Source organism: Pristiophorus japonicus, chromosome 17 (genome assembly GCF_044704955.1).
Source record: "Pristiophorus japonicus isolate sPriJap1 chromosome 17, sPriJap1.hap1, whole genome shotgun sequence".
Taxonomy (NCBI): Eukaryota; Metazoa; Chordata; class Chondrichthyes; family Pristiophoridae; genus Pristiophorus; species Pristiophorus japonicus.
The window spans coordinates 107,022,298-107,042,047 of record NC_091993.1 but is presented as its reverse complement, the minus strand read 5'-3'; the positions used below and the strand labels follow the sequence as shown (position 1 = coordinate 107,042,047).

Here is a 19,750-nt window from a genome sequence, read left to right as displayed (position 1 = left end):
GGCACAACCCCTCCCCCAGCTAATTGGAGGGCACCGTGACAGCGCATGCACAGCCACCCAGAACGCAAAGTGCAGATGGTAAAAGGCATCATCTGACCTTCCCGTCCAACCCCATATATGTACTGATTAAAATTATCTCTGCCGAACATATGCCCGCTTTGTGCAGATATCGCATGAAAAGTATCATCTATCACTTACACCCCGATAAAAAGCGACGCCAAATAAATATTTCCTTAATTTGCAGTACTGCTCGAATCCCCAAACTAAATGGAAAACCTTTAAATCCCGGACGTATCACATTCCTTTCATGCCGTATGGAAATGGGTCTGTTAGCATTGTCACAGTAGCTTTAGGCCTGAGTGTAAACTAGACCCATACATCTGCATGCTCTCCTTTTTGTTAATTAGCCTAGACTGCCCTGTATTACTGCAGGAGTGTCAAGGTTTACACTTGCTCTAGCGTGTAATCCTTGTCCTGGAATCGTTTTTCTAATAATAGCATGGGCTGTACAGTGCCAAGTAATGCAACATGATGCTCTGTATCAGAGCACGTAAACCATTCCTTGATAAACTCGTATAATCTTAAAGGTTTTGATGGGTATGCTGCTAATGAGTGTCATGCTGATGGAAACCATCTCTGGTTAACAGACTCTAAACCCGCCTAAAGTTGCTCAGGCTATGGTTTGCCTCAGCTGAATCTTCAGTGTGTTATTGTTTGACTTATAAGTTACCGGGAAGTATGTATGTTAAAATCTAAGCACTTGTACCTCTTTTAATATAATGCACTCTTCAGCTTTTGACAATGTTATGAATCCTTTCTTTCCCTCCCTAAACCCCCTCGCCTTAAGAACATAAGAATTAGGAGCAGGAAAAGGCCGTTCGGCCCCTCGAGCCTGCTCCACCATTCAATAAGATCATGGCTGATCTACCTTTCCACCTCTCTCTACACCTTTAGGGCCCTTGTTAAAACCCACCTCTTTGACCAAGCTTTTGGTCATTTGTCCTAATATCTCCTTCTTTGGCTCGACATTCATTTTTGTCTGATTATACCTCTGTGAACATAGGAACAGGAGTAGGCCATTCAGCCCGTCATTGTTCCACCATTGAGTTAAATCATGGCTGGCCTGCACCTCAATTCCATTTACCTGCCTTTGCTCCTTATCGCTTGATACCCTACAAAATATATCGATCACAATCTTGAAAATTTCAATTGATCCAGCATCCACAGCCTTTTGGGAGTTCTAAAAAAAGATGACAATACCATCAATTCCTGACATGTTATTATAGAACTAATAATGATTTATTAAGTTTGAGGTAACAGTTTAGTTACATTCATACATTTTTTATGCCTTTTACTTTATCGTACCTTATGCTAGTTAGTCTTAGAATTATCTCTGCATTGTTTCCCTGATAGCCCAATGAGTAGTGTGAGCACAAGAGTCAATTTGCATACAGTAATGGTTCCACAAACAGCAATAAAATGATTAACTTTTTTCTAACTTAACTTCTGTCATTACCATTTCAATTCGATCCATCATCCCGTTTTGTCTCTCTAATCTCTCCTGCCTTCCACCCTATCAAAGACCTTCCCTTTTGTTCTTTCTTCCCCTCCCAGTACTTCTTAAGAATATGTTCTTTTCGAACATTCGATAGTTCTGATGAAGGGTCATCAACCCAAAATGTTAACTCTGTTTTTCTCTCCACAGATGCTGCCTGACCCGCTGAGATTTCCAGCATTTTCTGTTTTTATTTCAGTTTCCAGCATCTGCAGTATTTTGCTTTTGGAATAAAATGAATGGCCAGTTAATCTATTCTGGTGGTGTTGGTAAAGGGATAAATGCTGCCCAGGACAGGACGAACTCCATGCACTTTATCCAAAAAGTGCCCTCGAATCTTCTACTTCCACTTGAAGAGCACTCAGGGCCTCAGTGTGGCATCAAATAATGACATTTCTAATAACAACAATGACTTGTATTTATACGTGGTGAAACATCCCAAAGCACTTCACAGGAGAATTATGAGATTAAAAAAAATGACACTCCCTCAGAGACGAGTCTGTCAGTTTAGCTTAGACAAGTTAGATACCTGGTTTATGCTATGTGGTCTGATCTAAGCTAGACGGTAATGGCTGTGTTACCATTATCTCAGCATCCCTGGAGTGACAGGGGGGAAAGTCAGCCACAATTCCTGTTTGCTGTCCACTGAACTCTGCTAAAAAATAGACATGTTGATGAGAGAGATATTGGATTTGGCTGTAAAATTCTACCCACCCTAGTGCAATAACTCATCAAAACTCCCTTTCTGGATTTACACACACCACCAGCAAGCAAGATACTAGAGGGATGCCACTGCCTGAGTCATTGCCTTCAGGAAAAGGGTGGAGGGGCGAAAATCCCCATACATGTGTCAGAATATTCTAATGCTCTGCTCACTTCTGACTGATGTGACCAACAAGCCAGAAGAAGACAGCAAGGCAGTACTCTGAATCAACACCACTAAAACAGATTATCTGATCATTATCACATTGCTGTTTGTGGGAGATTACTGTGCGCAATTGGCTGCCACGTTTCCACATTTAGGCAGTGTTCGTTTAATAGAAACATAGAAACATAGAAAATAGGTGCAGGAGTAGGCCATTCGGCCATTCTAGCCTGCACCGCCATTCAATGAGTTCATGGCTGAACATGCAACTTCAGTATCCCATTCCTGCTTTCTCACCATACCCCTTGATTCCCCTAGTAGTAAGGACTCCATCTAACTCCTTTTTGAATATATTTAGTGAATTGGCCTCAACAACTTTCTGTGGTAGAGAATTCCACAGGTTCACCACTCTCTGGGTGAAGAAATTCCTCCTCATCTCGGTCCTAAATGGCTTACCCCTTATCCTTAGACTGTGTCCCCTGGTTCTGGACTTCCCCAACATTGGGAACATTCTTCCTGCATCTAACCTGTCTAACCCCGTCAGAATTTTAAATGTTTCTATGAGGTCCCCTCTCATTCTTCTGAACTCCAGTGAATACAAGCCCAGTTGATCCAGTCTTTCTTGATAGGTCAGTCCCGCCATCCCGGGAATCAGTCTGGTGAACCTTCGCTGCACTCCCTCAATAGCAAGAATGTCCTTCCTCAGGTTAGGAAACCAAAACTGTACACAATACTCCAGGTGTGGCCTCACCAAGGCCCTGTACAACTGTAGCAACACCTCCCTGCCCCTGTACTCAAATCCTCTCGCTATGAAGGCCAACATGCCATTTGCTTTCTTAACCACCTGCTGTACTTGCATGCCAACCTTCAATGACTGATGTACCATGACACCCAGGTCTCGTTGCACCTCCCCTTTTCCTAATCTGTCACCATTCAGATAATAGTCTGTCTCTCTGTTTTTACCACCAAAGTGGATAACCTCACATTTATCCACATTATACTTCATCTGCCATGCATTTGCCCACTCACCTAACCTATCCAAGTCGCTCTGCAGCCTCATAGCATCCTCCTCGCAGCTCACACTGCGACCCAGCTTAGTGTCATTCGCAAATTTGGAGATACTACATTTAATCCCCTCGTCTAAATCATTAATATAATGTAAACAGTTGGGGCCCCAGCACAGAACCTTGCGGTACCCCACTAGTCACTGCCTGCCATTCTGAAAAGTCCCCATTTACTCCTACTCTTTGCTTCCTGTCTGACAACCAGTTCTCAATCCATGTCAGCACACTACTCCCAATCCCATGTGCTTTAACTTTGCACATTAATCTCTTGTGTGGGACCTTGTCGAAAGCCTTCTGAAAGTCCAAATATACCACATCAACTGGTTCTCCCTTGTCCACTCTACTGGAAACATCCTCAAAAAATTCCAGAAGATTTGTCAAGCATGATTTCCCTTTCACAAATCCATGCTGACTTGGACCTATCATGTCACCTCTTTCCAAATGCACTGCTATGACATCCTTAATAATTGATTCCATCATTTTATCCAGTACCGATGTCAGGCTGACCGGTCTATAATTCCCTGTTATCTCTCTCCCTCCTTTTTTAAAAAGTGGGGTTACATTGGCTACCCTCCACTCCATAGGAACTGATCCAGAGTCAATGGAATGTTGGAAAATGACTGTCAATGCATCCACTATTTCCAAGGCCACCTCCTTAAGTACTCTGGGATGCAGTCCATCAGGCCCTGGGGATTTATCGGCCTTCAATCCCATCAATTTCCCCAACACAATTTCCCGACTAATAAGGATTTCCCTCAGTTCCTCCTCCTTACTAGACCCTCCGACCCCTTTTATATCCGGAAGGTTGTTTGTGTCCTCCTCAGTGAATACCGAACCAAAGTACTTGTTCAATTGGTCCGCCATTTCGTTGTTCCCCGTTATGACTTCCCCTGATTCTGACTGCAGGGGACCTACGTTTGTCTTTACTAACCTTTTTCTCTTTACATATCTATAGAAACTTTTGCAATCCGTCTTAATGTTCCCTGCAAGCTTCTTCTCGTACTCCATTTTCCCTGCCCTAATCAAACCCTTTGTCCTCCTCTGCTGAGTTCTAAATTTCTCCCAGTCCCCGGGTTCGCTGCTATTTCTGGCCAATTTGTATGCCACTTCCTTGGCTTTAATACTATCCCTGATTTCCCTTGATAGCCACGGTTGAGCCACCTTCCCTTTTTTATTTTTACGCCAGACAGGAATGTACAATTGTTGTATTTCATCCATGCGGTCTCTAAATGTCTGCCATTGCCCATCCACAGTCAACCCCTTAATTATCATTCGCCAATCTATCCTAGCCAATTCACGCCTCATACCTTCAAAGTTACCCTTCTTTAAGTTCTGGACCATGGTCTCTGAATTAACTGTTTCATTCTCCATCCTAATGCAGAATTCCACCATATTATGGTCACTCTTCCCCAAGGGGCCTCGCACAATGAGATTGCTAATTAGTCCTCTCTCATTACACAACACCCAGTCTAAGATGGCCTCCCCCCTAGTTGGTTCCTCGACATATTGGTCTAGAAAACCATCCCTTATGCACTCCAGGAAATCCTCCTCCACCGTATTGCTTCCAGTTTGGCTAGCCCAATCTATGTGCATAATAAAGTCACCCATTATAACTGCTGCACCTTTATTGCATGCACCCCTAATTTCCTGCTTGATGCCCTCCCCAACATCACTACTACTGTTTGGAGGTCTGTACACAACTCCCACTAACGTTTTTTGCCCTTTGGTGTTCTGCAGCTCTACCCATATAGATTCCACATCATCCAAGCTAATGTCTTTCCTAACTATTGCATTAATCTCCTCTTTAACCAGCAATGCTAACCCACCTCCTTTTCCTTTTATTCTATCCTCCCTGAATGTTGAATACCCCTGGATGTTGAGTTCCCAGCCCTGATCATCCTGGAGCCACGTCTCCGTAATCCCAATCACATCATATTTGTTAACATCTATTTGCACAGTTAATTCATCCACCTTATTGCGGATACTCCTTGCATTAAGACACAAAGCCTTCAGGCTTGTTTTTTTAACACCCTTTGTCCTTTTAGAATTTTGCTGTACAGTGGCCCTTTTTGTTCTTTGCCTTGGGTTTCTCTGCCCTCCACTTTTCCTCATCTCCTTTCTGTCTTTTGCTTTTGCATCATTTTTGTCTCCCTCTGTCTCCCTGCATAGGTTCCCATCCCCCTGCAATATTAGTTTAACTCCTCCCCAACAGCACTAGCAAACACTCCCCCTAGGACATTGGTTCCGGTCCTGCCAAGGTGCAGACCGTCCGGTTTGTACTGGTCCCACCTCCCCCAGAACCGGTTCCAATGCCCCAGGAATTTGAATCCCTCCCTGCTGCACCACTGCTCAAGCCATGTATTCATCTGCGCTATCCTGCGATTCCTACTCTGACTATCACGTAGCATATCACAGTAGACATAAAAAGAACAAGTTATAAATGCCAGAAGTCTGATACGAAAACAAAGCTGCAAATACAGACCGAATAGCAATAAAAGACTTGCATTTATATAGCACCTTTCACGACCACCGGACATCCCAAAGCACTTTACAGCTAATGCAGCACTTTTTTTTATGGTGTAGTCACTGTTGTAATATGGGAAAAGCGGCAGCCAATTGCACATAGCAAGCTCCCATAAACAGTAATGTGATAATGACCAGATAATCTAGTTTAGTGATGACGATTGATCAGGGATAAATATTGGCCAGGATACCGGGGTGAACTTCCCTGCTCTTCTTCAAAATAGTGCCATGGGATCTTTTACATCTACCTGAGCAAGCAGATGGGGCCTCGGTTTAACGTCTCGTCCAAAAGATGGCATCTCCCAAAGGGCAGCACTCCCTCAGTACTGCACTGGAGTGACAGCCTAGATTTTTATACTCCCACAACCTTCTCACTCAGGATGCTACCAATTGAGCCATGGCTGACACATAATAATGAATCTCCAGCTGTGAATTTCCAATATTTTCCATCTTTATTTTAGTGGCACATTATATAGGCTTTTTGCACCATATTGAAGGGGGAGGGAGGTTCCAGAGCATTGTGTGGGCAGACTAACACAGCTAAATGACTTCTTAATCACTCTGTTGTATTGAAAAGACCTGATGTGGCTGTCAACTATTTTAATTGTGCACTTTAAACAAATGCCCTCTGCAAGGGTGGGAGGGGGGTGGGGGGCACACTCCAAAATAAATGTTTACCAGTGCCCCTTTTTTGCAGGGGAGGGGGGTTTTGGGCACTAAAAACTGAAATTATACGTGCCCCCTGGCTAAAGGGAGGGGGGTGGGGGGGGGGCACTAAAACCGGCAAATTAAACTTTAGACATAAAATCAAATTCTAATTTGGTTGCCGGGGTTGATGATGCAATCCAGTCCCTCCGGCGCCCACCTCTCGTAGAAGGCCGCGAGCGTACCAGTGAACACTGCGTGCTCCATCTCCAGGGACACCCTGGCTCGAATGTAACTGCGGAAGAGAGGTAGGCAGTCGGGCTGAACGACCCCCTCAACCACCAGCTGCCTGGACCCCGGTGTGACTGTCAGTCAGTAGAAAGTGGTACAAGGGGTATTTATTAAATTAAGCTAAGGGGTAGAAGAATAACACAAAGAAAAAGCGTGACTATCTCTGAAAGGTGGTTCTGACTGGTTTGTTGCAGAAGTGCAATCGCATGACATGATGACTCTGGCATTCGTCTCTTCCACTGCCCCACGAGTTAACTGCACGGTCAATCTGGAATAGTCTTGGACCAATACTATTTATGTACAAGAACAGGCTGCTGCACTGGGCGCAAAAAAAAGAGTTGCGATTTTGCCGGAGTGCAGAAATTCAAAACGCCTGACAGGAGCACCAGAAGGCGCGAGTCCAGCAGTCTGCTCATCCTCTACAGATCATTTCCTAAGTGTGAATTTATCTCCACTTCCAGAAGTCAGTGAGCTCGTTACGATAAACAGACATTTGTTTTTTTTAATCTTTGGCAGCGTCTATGGGGAGGGAACCAGATGAGTTTACAGAAAAAAAAACATAGCTAATATCCTGCCGAGCTTGCCGGCAGCTGACGGAAAGGAGCACTGGAAAACAGATCCAGATACGAGCAGCCCACAAAAAAGCACCACCCTAAACTCCAGAATGGAATTAAAGCGTCAAATAGGGGTGAACTTTTGACACTCGTATTATCGCCAGCAAGAGGAGGGGCAGTGAGTTATGATGTGCCTGCGGTTTATTGTAGGCAGAAGTTTCTAAGCAACATATAAATGGGAGAGACGGGGACGGGATTGTATCGCTCCAACCCTCCAGCTTCACCAGCGAAAATGTGGCCGAAAATTCCCCTAATCGTTGCTGTGTTCGTCACCGCGAGCGTCAGTCAAACTCCAGGTAAGGGGCACAATTTAGCCAGCTCTCAATATTACTGTGTACGTTTTATAATTGCATTTTAATAAGTTAAAACGTTTGGAATACCTTTGCCACCACTTAAATTTTCTCCAATATCCCTGTCATGGAGTTTCCTCCCTGGGCGTAACCCCAAGTTACACCCAAAATTACGTCCTCTCGAACCTGTGCACATTCTGACAATGTCAAGTTAAGCTCGAGTTCCCTGCCAATCTCATCAGAATATCCCTGAAATGAGCTTCTGATCACATATTTCCACCTCCATAACATCGCCTGTCTCTGCCCTTGACTCAGCTCATCCACTGTTAAAACCCTCATCCATGCCTTTGTTAACTCTAGACTTGACTATTCCAACGCACTCCTGGCTAGCCTCCCACATTCTACCCTACATAAACTTGAGGTCATCCAAAACGCGGCTGCTCGTGTCCTTACTCGCATCAAATCCAGTTCACCCATCACCCCTGTGCTCACTGACCTACATTGGCTTCTGGTTAAGCAATGCCTCAATTTCAAAATTCTCATCCTTGTTTTCAAATCCCTCCCTATCTGTAATCTCCTCCAATCCCACAACCTCACCGAGATGTCTGCGCTCCTCTCATTCTTCTCTTGTGCATCCCTGATTATAATCGCTCAACCCAGCTGTTGCCCAGGCCCTAAGCTCTGGAACTCCCTCTCTGCCTCTCTTTTCTCCTTAAGATGCTCCTTAAAACCTACCTCTTTGACCAAGCTTTTGGACCAAAGGCGACGTAAGAAAAAACTTTTTTACGCAGCAAATGGTTAAGATCTGGAATGCACTGCCTGAAAGAGTGGTGGAGGCACATTCAATCTTACCTTTCAAAAGGGAGTTGGATAAGTAGTTGAAGGAAAACATTTTGCAGGGCTACGGGAAAGGGGCGGGGACATGGAACTACTGAGAGCTGGCACGGGCTCAATGGCCCGAATGGTCTTCTTCTGTGTTGTAACCATTCTATGATCTATTTTATGGTCACTTGTACTACTTTCTCCTTATTTGGCTTGGTGTCAAACCTTTAATCTTATAATACTCCTGGGAAATGCCTTGGGACGTTTAACTACGTTAAAGGCACTATATAAATATAATTTGTTGTTGCTGAATGTAAAATGGATAGGAATCAGCATAAACAATAGGGAAATGCTGAACTCACACCAAATATTCCTTCTTTAAGTATGAAAGTTAAAGGCCCGGATTTTGCGGTGGGTAATGATGGCAAACTACCAGTGCTCGCTGTCATTATCCCTTTGAAACTGACTGCAACCTCAGGATGTAGTGCCTGTGCATCTTAATGCAGAAATCCTGAAGTTGCGGTCTGTCATTCACTGCTCTGACACTGGCTGCGCTGTGGCCGCACCTTACTCTAAAGAAAAACATGTTTTTTATTTTAGTTTGTTCATATTTCAGCTCCTACCATATCATCGTGTGAAAGTCCTTAACTTTATTTTGCCCGCTGCAGCATTTTTTAAATTCCGGATAAAAACATTTCCTGCCTGTAAGAATTCTGCAATGTGATTGGCTGCTTGTTGACGTCACTGCAGCATTGCCATCGGAATTCCCGTTACAGAGCAACTGAAACGGTAAATTTCTCGTCACGGAGATCGCGAGATTTCTGCGGGCAGCTTTCTTCGGGACCAGCAACCGACGGAAAATTATGGGTCAAAGTTTCACCTCCTTCAACTATCGTTCATGCTCATTACGCACAACATGTTCAATCACCTGCAATTGGAGATGCTTTTTAAGGTGCCTTATGCCATGAAAATGCATTCAAAGTGAAAATATAGTGCAGCTCTCCAAGGATAAATTTAAAAACAACACTCAGAAATTGCAATAAAACACCAGAACTAGGATTTTGGTTTCTGCTGTGCCTGAAAATCTGGTCATAATTTGAAGAGAGCCTTGGAGCAAGCGCAAAGGCAGGAAACTCGTAAATGAGTCTCTGTAACTTGAGGCCGGGGTTGCTTTTATGGGAGATGTGTCGGGTGGAGGGATCAATAAACGATTGTAAAAAAGTGAGGCAGTTTGGGTGTATTGTACTTAGGCGCATAACTCATACGCCCAGAATTCCGCAATTTTATAGGTCCAGTTATGTCTGTCTCTGCGTGCAAATATGGAGGAAATTCAAGGTCATAATGCTCAGAGACATGGACCATGTACAGTAGACACCTCACGTCACTGGAGAAATACCACCAACAATGTCTCCACAAGATCTTACAAATTCCCTGGGAGGATAGACGCACCAACATTAGCGTCCTCTACCAGGCCAATATCCCCAGCATTGAAGCACTGACCACACTTGATCAGCTCCACATAGTTCGCACGCCAGACACGAGACTCCCAAAGCAAGCGCTCTACTCGGAACTCCTTCACAGCAAACGAGCCAAAGCTGGGCAGAGGAAACGTTACAAGGACATGCTCAAAGCCTCCCTGATAAAGTGCAACATCGCCACTGACACCTGGGAGTCCCTGCCCAAAGACCTCCCTAAGTGGAGGAAGTGCATCCGGGAGGGCGCTGAGCACCTCGAGTCTCATCGCCGAGAGCGTGCAGAAATCAAGCGCAGGCAGTGGAAAGAGCATGTGGCAAACCTGTCCCACCCTCCCTTTCCCTCAATGACCATCTGTCCCACCTGTGACAGGGATGTGGTTCTCGTATTGGACCGTTCAGCCACCTAAGGACTCATTTTAAGAGTGGAAGCAAGTCTTCCTCAATTCCGAGGGACTGCCTATGATGATGATGATGAACATTGTAAAACATCCCAAGGCACTTCACAGGAGTATTATAAAACAACATTTGACACCAAGCCACATAAGGAGAAATTGGGGCAGGTGATCAAATGCTTGGTCAAAGAGGTAGGTTTTATGGAGCATCTTAAAGGAAACAAAAACTACACAGAGAATGAGCATTCCAACTAGTGAATAATTACCTAATCTAAAATATCAGGTTAAAATATGACATGCTAGGAGCTAAACCACCAGAATGTTTAAAAATTTACATACTGTGTTCCGTAGTTTGAGAACAACACTCAGAACATTGGATGTCAGTTTCGATTTCAAATTCTCACCAACAGGTACAAATACAGGAAGTCATTCTAGGCATTAACAATGCTTAATCTCGTGAAGCTGTTAATCAAATGGCAAGAAAACAGCTTATTCGGCTTCAGAATGCAGTCTTCGTGAATAGCTCTCCCCTTGCCCTCTCTCCATTTGCCTCATCTCTTCCCACAAAAAGGGGGGTTAATTTTAATCTTAGTTCTGACGAAGGATCATCGACCCGAAACGTTAACTCTGCTTCCTCTCCACAGATACCGCCTGAACTGCTGAGATTTCCAGCATTTTCCATTTTTATTCCAGATTCCAGCATCTGCAGTATTTTGCTTTTGTATTAATTTTAATCTAACTTGCCAGGTGGGAATCTACAGGATCGGGTGGGTAGAATTGGCTCCAATGGAGAGTAAAGTCGGTTGGGGCGTAAAACCAAAGTTGCTTCACTCTCGACAGGCGAGTTAGGTTAAAATTGCCCCCATTATATTTTGCCCCCACTTCATAGAATCGTAGAATAGTACAGCTCAGAAGGGGAGACTGCGCTGGACCTTTCAAAGAGCATTCCAGTTAGTCCCACTCCCCTGCTCTTTCCTCATATCCCTGCAATTTTTTCTCCATCAAGCATTTATCCCATCATCATAGCCAATCCCTTGAAGCGAGGATGACTTGCTTCCACGCCAAAAAGGGATGAGTTCACAGGTGTTTCAATGAAGGACCTAATATTCCAGATCCCGAACTATATGTTGAAGGGTGGAAGATGCCTGCGTGTTGATTTTTTTAATGTGTGGTGACCGTTGCACACCAGCCAGCACATGGGCTTGACAGAGCTAGGTCTTGGTCCAATGGCAAGGATTACCCAAGACGACTGTAGACCAGCTCTGCTGCACGGATCTAGCGCGCACACATATCGCGGTGTGGGCTGGCCCGTGCTGCCCCTGGGCCCTCGCTTCTTCTGGGCCCCAAACTCACACCTCTCCTGAGCCCCGGTCACTTCCCTCTACAAACCCTTGCCGCTCCTTCGCCCCTCCTGCTGTGCCTGCCCGCACTGCAATCAGCGACCTGGATTCGCAGCCGTTGCCCTCCTGCAGCAGCACGCGCAGTTCACTTTTGAAGCCTACTATTGAATCTGTTTCCAGCACCCTATCAGGCAGTGCCTTCCCAAATCTAACCATTTGTTGCATAAAAACGTTTTTCCCAATGTCGCCTTTGGTTCTTTTGCCAATCACCTTAAATCTGTGCTCTCTGGTTATTGACCTTTCAGCCTTTAGAAACAGTTTTTCTCTATCCAAACCCTTCATGATTTTAAACAGCTCTGTCAAATCTCCTTTTAGCCTTCTCTGCTCCAAGGAAAACAACCCCAGCTTCACCAGTCTATTCATGTAACTGTAATCCTTCATCCCTGGAAACATTCCAGTAAATCTTTTCTGTACCCTCTCCAAAGCCTTCACGTCCTTCCTAAAGTGTGGTGCCAGAATTGGACACAATACTCCAGCTGGGGCTAAGCTAGTGTTTTATATAGGTTTCGGATAACTTCCTGGCTTTTGTACTCTATGCCTCTATTTATAAAGCCCAGGATCCCACATGCTTTACTAACTGCTTTGTTAACCTATCCTGCCACTTTCAAAGATTACTATTGGGTTAATATTGCCAGCTAAATAATTTGAATTAATATCTTAAATGAATTAATAATTAATAATTTAACTTGCAGTTGAAATGTAAATAAATATTTTGTCTTTAATATTATATAGCTAGTTATTGTAATTAAGACACAGCTTTATTTACATCTGCTGACATAATTATTGGGGACTCCAAGGAGACCACACTATTATGATTCCACCTCAAATGTGATCTAGATTTCATTCCTATTTTCATTTTGGTATGTACGTCACTGCCATGTGATTGCACTGCAGACTACACAAATTCTTTGCGGCGCTCCAAAGCAGTGTTGCTTTTAATATCTGTGTAAACCTCTATGCATTTCACCAATGTAACAGGTCTTTAATTACATCATACACTCAATGAACTTAAGGACAGGCTATATACAGTGTGACTGATGTACATGCAAAAATAGCCAGCAGATGTTTTTGAAATGTGTTGTGAAAGAAGGATGCTGAGTTGCGAGAGTCGAGTGACCAAGACTCAGGTAATGAGAAAGAATGTCCAGCATGGGGTAACAGAGCATGCCACAGTAAAGAGGCTGAAATAGGCTGGGCTTGTGTGGTGTACGGCTTTAAGATTAATGCCATTGGAAAGTGATGGAAGGCCAAAGCTGGGAAGGTGTGACAACGTGCAAGAAGACCTGATTGGAACAACATCAAGATCCAGACATCTATGGGATCTGGCAAAATGGAGAGCATGATAGTGAGGTCCTACGGCATTGACATCAAGCCTAGTTATTCGACTAATTGACTGATCTACATGGATTGTATTTCAAAGAAGAGATGAAATATAACAAAAATCAAATTGTACTAAGCAATTTACAGTAAATTCTTCCATTTATTTTCTTTTTATGTGAGGTCTGCAAGGACTAAGAACTCACAATTTCTTGCTCATGTTTGTTTAATAGACATCAATAAAAGAAATTGTATTTGTTGAGCTACATTAATAACATTTAGTACGGTAGCTGTAAACAAAACGACCAGTTCAAATTTGAAATATTTCCTACTTTTTAATGAATATAGAAGAATGATTGGAATTAAAAAGTAATTTGACCTCTCAGTGTTTTAGAAATGAGCTTATGCTTTCATCCTACATGATAATCTCTAAATAAATTATTCCCATCTCATTAATAGAAAAGAAAAATGTAAAAAATCTTCCTTTTATAGTTGTAGTCTGTAGACTGCATATGTCCACCTCTGTAATAGTACCTGCTTCCACTCCTATCTAAGCCCATCCATCTCTGAAACCATCATCTATTCCTTTGTCACCTCCAGGCACAATTAGTCCAAAATGTCCTTCTTCCACTTCCATAAACTTCACAGCCGATCCAAAACTGAACAGCCCATTTTGTATCTTGCATCAAGTTCTAATTTCACTTCAGGGGTCTTTACCAACCGACATTGGCTCCCGGTTCCTCAGTGCCCCCTTGGACTGCCAGCAGATCAACAATCACTGCCCCTCTCTGCATTTCCTTCCAGAATATCCACAGACATAGCTCATGCCATCCACAACCGTATTATGGCTAGTTGCATGGACATCCCAGTTTGGACTGAAACATAGCTCACGGCTATCAACACCTTGCCCCTTACTGTCTTCCTGACTGGCTTTACTTTCCACCAGCATGCAACCCATATCACCAAATCACATCTTGGTCTTTTGCCCTACTTCTCTGCTACCTTTGCTTCCTTCGAGCAACTCACCTTGTTCCATTCCTCTTGCCTCTCCTTTAAAATCCATGTTTTTTACCCCACAAAGTCTCACCTCGAGTTTCTTCCCTCAGATTTTGCACTGATGGCTCTTCAACCCTAGTGATTCCAATCTCCATTTATGCTCCCCTTGTCCTTGGTCCTCTGAACTCACTACCCTCCTGTTCTGCCTAAACCTCTCCTTCCATAAAACTCTCCCAACCATATTCACAGCTACCCGATAAACCTTGCTATCTCCCATGGCCTCTCTACTCCCATTGTCCCAATCACAGACAAGGCCTTGTTTGAAAATGTCCTTGTACTCCTTACTACCAATATTCCCCAACCCCCTATCACCCCCAGTTCCTTCTGCATCATTCCCTGGCAAAAACTCTCCCTTAAGTCACTTATAATTGCACTTTCAAGCTGCCAACTGCCTAACCTTTAACCTTCCATTCACGATACATTTGCAGCTGGCCACTTGCTCAACCATTGCATCACCTCTGCATTTGATGCCCTTGTCCCCACTAAAATCTTTACTCTCTTCCATTGTGGTTACTCCCCCTAGTATGGCCCTGATCTTCATTCCCCACAAGGGGCACATCTAGCTAGTTGAGCATATCTGGTACACAACCAGTTTAACCGTCCATCACTAGATCTGGCTAGATCACATCAAGTGCTATTGAGCCTCATTGTCCTCTGCCAAAACCACTCGCTATTCCGGGATCAACTTGGAGAGGAAAGAGAACTGTTTCCCCTAAACCCCTTGCCCACTAAGCCAAAACTCCCCCATCCTCCCACCTATCATGCTTTTCTCTAGTTTCTCTCGTCTGTCCTGTACTACTCTCTCACAACTCATCTTGTCTATTCGATCCACTTCCTGCTCCCTTCAGCCTATTCCCACTAAACTGCTGACTATCCAATTTCCCTTCCTGGCTTCCATGCTTGCTGCAAGGTTATGAATGGTTCCCTCTCCTTAGCTACTGTACCCCTCCTTTTCAAAACCCTATCATCAACCCTCTCCGCAAAAACAGTCGCTCGACCCTCTACCGCTCCATCTCCAACCTTTGTTTCCTCTCCAAAGTCTTTGAATGCATTGCCACCTCCCAACTCCATGCCCATCTTTCACACAACTCCATGTTTGAAACTCTTCAATCAGATTTTTACCCATTTCAGAGCACCAAAACGGCCTTAACCAAAGCTACAAATGCCATTCCCTGCGACTATGATAATTTCCTGCATTATCATTCCTCATCTTCTTTGATCTCTCTGTAGCCTTTGACATGATCGACTAAGCCACTCCTCCATTATCCAGCTCATGACTTCAGTGAATGAGACTGCACCCACATGATCCCACTCTTGTCTATCCGATTGTAACCAGAGCATCTCCAGAATTGGATACTTGCCCTATCCCCCCGCACCGTTATTTCCAGAATCCCCCAAGGATCTATTATTGGCCCATCTGTTTCATCATCTACCTGCTGCTCCTTGGAAACATTCACTGAAGTCATGGGATCAGTTTCCACATATATACTACCTCTCTAAACCCGTCTAGTGCCTGTGTGTTGTCAGACTGTGGTTGGCTTTCCAATCTTGTATGAACTGCAACTTCCTCTAGCTAAACATTAGGAAGACTGAAGCTTTGTCTTCGGCCTTATCACAAACACTGTATCCTTGCCACTGATTCTATCAATCCAGCCAGCCATTTTTACAGGTTGAACCGAAGTGTGCGCAGCCCTGAGCTGAGCTTCCAACCCCATATCCTTTCCAACACAAAGACTGTCTACGTCTACCTCAAAAACATTTCTTGCCTCCATCCCTGCCTGTCAATCTATTGCTGAAACCCTCATCCATGCCTATCTCAGCTGCAGATTTGACTATTCCAATGCTCTCCTGATTAAACTCCCATCCGGCACCCTCTGTAAACTTCAGCTCATTCAAAACTCTTTTGCTCATATCCTATCCCACACCAAATCCCACTCGCCCATCACCTTGCTGACCTACATTGGTTCCTGATCCCCCAATGCCTCCACTTTAAAATTCTCATTCTCATTTTTAAATCCCTTTACAATGTCGCCCTTCCATTTTTCTGTAACCGCCTACTGCCATATAACACCCACCAACTGAACGTTCCATCCCTCTGACTCTGGACTCTTGCACATCCCCCCTTCTTGTGTCCCATTGTTGGCAACCATGCCTTCAATCATCTAAATGCCTCTGCCTCTCCCCCTTTAAGACTCTCCTTAAAACCCACCTCTGACCAAGCTTTTGGTCATCCTTCCCAATAGCTCCTTGTGAGGCTCAGTGTCCATTTATTCCATAAGTACATTGGCTCTTTTGGTCTCTTTATTCAGCAGGAAACCATTCAGTTGATACTAATTAAGGGATTATCATCATGTAGCTATATAAAAAAAGTCACCATGATTATTATTCTTGCCTTGTTGGATAGTGATAGTGTCAAGTTAGCTAAGTCTGGTGCTTGTGGTTCAAGCCCCACTCCATGATTTTGAGAACATAATATCGGCAGACACTTTGGTGTGATAATGGAAGAGTGCTGTATTGTCAAACAAATGTCTTTGTTGAGACATCCCACTGCTCAGAGGGATATAAAATATCCCATGGCACTACTTGAAGAAGAGTGAGAGTTCTTCTGGGTCCAGGCCACCATTTATCCTTCCACCAAAATATTTTAACTGGTTCAGCAATTTGTCTCTTTGCTGTTTGGGGGACTTTGCAGTGCACAAATTAGAAAGCCACGTTTGCCTACATAACAACAGTGGCTACACTTCAAAATTAATTAATTGGCTGTGAGGCACTTTGTAATATTCCAAGGATGTAAAAGATGCTATATAAATGAAAGTTCATTTTATTTTGGCTTGGACATGGCTTGCTAACTATTCAGGACCAGAAAGGAGGCTGATAACATTTCTGTAGATTTGCTAAAACTTTATCATAATGTGATATATTTTGTGATATTTATAAAGGTCTAAAGCTATAGTGTATGGTATAGATAACAACATGTCTTAGACGTGGCAGGGACACGATTAACGTAGTTTGGTGATGAACAAAGTTTTCACTGTTGCTGAAAATGTTATTCACATGTTGTAAAAGGTATCCCTCCCACAGCTGCCAAAAGGTAATGACTGAAATATTACAATGAATGAAGGTCAGAGGAAGTGGAAAAGTGAAATCCAACATGTTTCCCCTTTGCAATTTCTGTTTATTTCAATATGCAATTGAATAAAGCAGGTCTGTTTAGTTAGAGGCAAACTATAAGGCATGTGTCATCTTTCTAGTCAAATGGTACTTTTATGCTGACCATCACAATTGCTCTCTCAAATTACCACTATCCTATCCAGACATTTTCCTGCTCTGCAGTTTGTTGTGCAGCTAATTCCTGATAATTCACTGTAATTTTTGCAAAAATTACATTGAATTATCAAGACTTGGCTGTATGACAAAAATGTAGAGCAGGAAAAAGTCTAATAAAATAAGGTGGGAATTCAGTGCTAAAAACTGAATGATTAGATAATTTGAACGAAACAATTTTGAATTCAGAGGAGCAGACTGTAAATGTGGCTACTGAACTCACCAAAATAAACGTATTGTTAAGTATTTGTACCAGGATAGTATGATTTTGCAGTGTGTTGGTATTCCATTGGTCCATGTCATGGAGTGCGTAGATACAGATTTACATGTCACTCACAGTACAAAATACCTACCGCAATTTCAACAAGGCCATCAGGGGAGGAGGCAAGTGTTATCTCATCCCTGCCATAAGTGAGGGAAAGAAGTTATTCTATATTACTGACATATACCTTCTCATGAAAGGCTCAGAATTAGCATTGACGGAAGCCGGGAAGCAGATCAAATACCCATCGAATACTCTTAGTTGTGCTGTGCAGGGAACCTAAAAGGGGGGAGAGAATAATCTACATTAACATGGAGAATGAAATGAATTTCTGTGGGTATAGTTTAGGAATCCAAATGCAATATATTAATATGAGCAATATGATTTATGAAAAGAGGACATGTATGATGACTGTGTTTAAAATAAATTGGCTACAATTGTTACTTTAATAATACGATTTTCAAAGTTGGTAAGCCCACGTTAATACTTTGTTTAGTTTTCTCCTAAATATGTTCCGCCATTATGTTGTATGATATTCGTTCCTATACATAATTCACACTAAAACAAATAGGGGTCCAATTGTTTATATCAAATATTCTTACATGGCCGATGTCATGAAAATTAGTATTTTGTTCATTTTTTTGCTAGTTTCTTCAATCCGTTTTCAATATTACTCATATATTGGTCCATGTTGCCGTAGTTACATATACAGGTTACATTGGCTTTTCTTTAAAGTTGGCATATATGTGTTGTACAATAAAAGATAATAATGTTTCATCATGTGATATACATAATATTAATTGTAACATAATTATACTCTTTGCAGATCAGTGCAACCTTCCTCCGAATGTGGCGTTTGCTGAACTAACAATGAAGTTTATTACTCAGCAGAATTTTTTTGTGAACAACATAGTTTACTACCAATGTATACCAGGTTATATTTGGAATAATAGCACACCAGATTTTATCAAGTGTCAACCCAATTTAAATTGGTCAGAGCTATTGATAAGTTGTAAACGTAAGTATGTATAATTCAATATAATTTCCTACTGCTTCTCTTTTAAGTTTGCATGTAAAGACAATAGCCTGGATTTTCCATACCTTACTATCAGATTTTGGGGCAGGATTTTGGTGTCTGAGCATGGAAAATGGGTGGAAGACCAACACTGCCAGAAACCCATTCTCTTTACACTTCAATGCAATAATTAACTTGTGGTGCACAAGTTTGTTATAAATTCATGTCTACTTTAGATAACTTCTTAGACTTAGGTATCAGCCATGGCTCAGTGGTACCACTCTTAACTCTGAGTCAGAAGGTCAAGGATTCAAACTCCTCTCAGAGACTTGAGCACATAATCTAGGCTGACACTTCAGTGTAGTACTGGAGGAGTGCTGCAGTGTTGGAGGAAGCGAATTTTGGATGAGACGTTAAACCTTGACATTTGCCCTATTAGGTGGACGTAACAGATATTATGGCACAATTTGAAGCAGGGAGTTCCCCCAGTGTCCTGGCAAATATTTATTGCTCAACTAACATCACCAAAAATGACAGATTAGCTGGTCATTTATCTCATTGTTGTTTGTGAAAATTAGAAAGTTTGGGCTCAATTTTCCCCAATTATTTGCACCTTTTGTTTGGCGTGCACGTTTTGTTTGAACTAAATTCAAATCTCCAAGTTTCCCCAAAGTTTCTGCGCTAGCGTAATTCACTTAGGTAGGATTTTTTTAGGCTACAAATTTTTTTACCTCATTGGGGGCATAACCTGCTACCCATGCCAATTCTGGCCATTTAAACAAGTTTAGCCAGCTCCAATTTACTCCAATTTTTCTTAGGACGATGAGTGTGACCACTCTG

General features: G+C 42.9%; 1 protein-coding gene across 3 annotated transcripts in view; it reads left to right on the top strand.

Moving 5' to 3' along the window:
- The first annotated feature begins 7,299 nt into the window (after positions 1-7,299).
- LOC139227883 (complement decay-accelerating factor-like) overlaps positions 7,300-19,750 on the top strand; it is a 72,541-nt gene continuing 60,090 nt past the window's right edge. For 2 of the 3 annotated variants that reach the window (XM_070858993.1, XM_070858992.1), the window contains exons 1-2: positions 7,300-7,853; positions 18,722-18,913. In XM_070858993.1, the coding sequence (XP_070715094.1) occupies positions 7,733-7,853; positions 18,722-18,913 (313 nt within the window). In that variant the 5' untranslated portion in view covers positions 7,300-7,732. The remainder of the gene's footprint in view (positions 7,854-18,721; positions 18,914-19,750) is intronic. The other variant, XM_070858991.1, reaches the window with a different exon arrangement.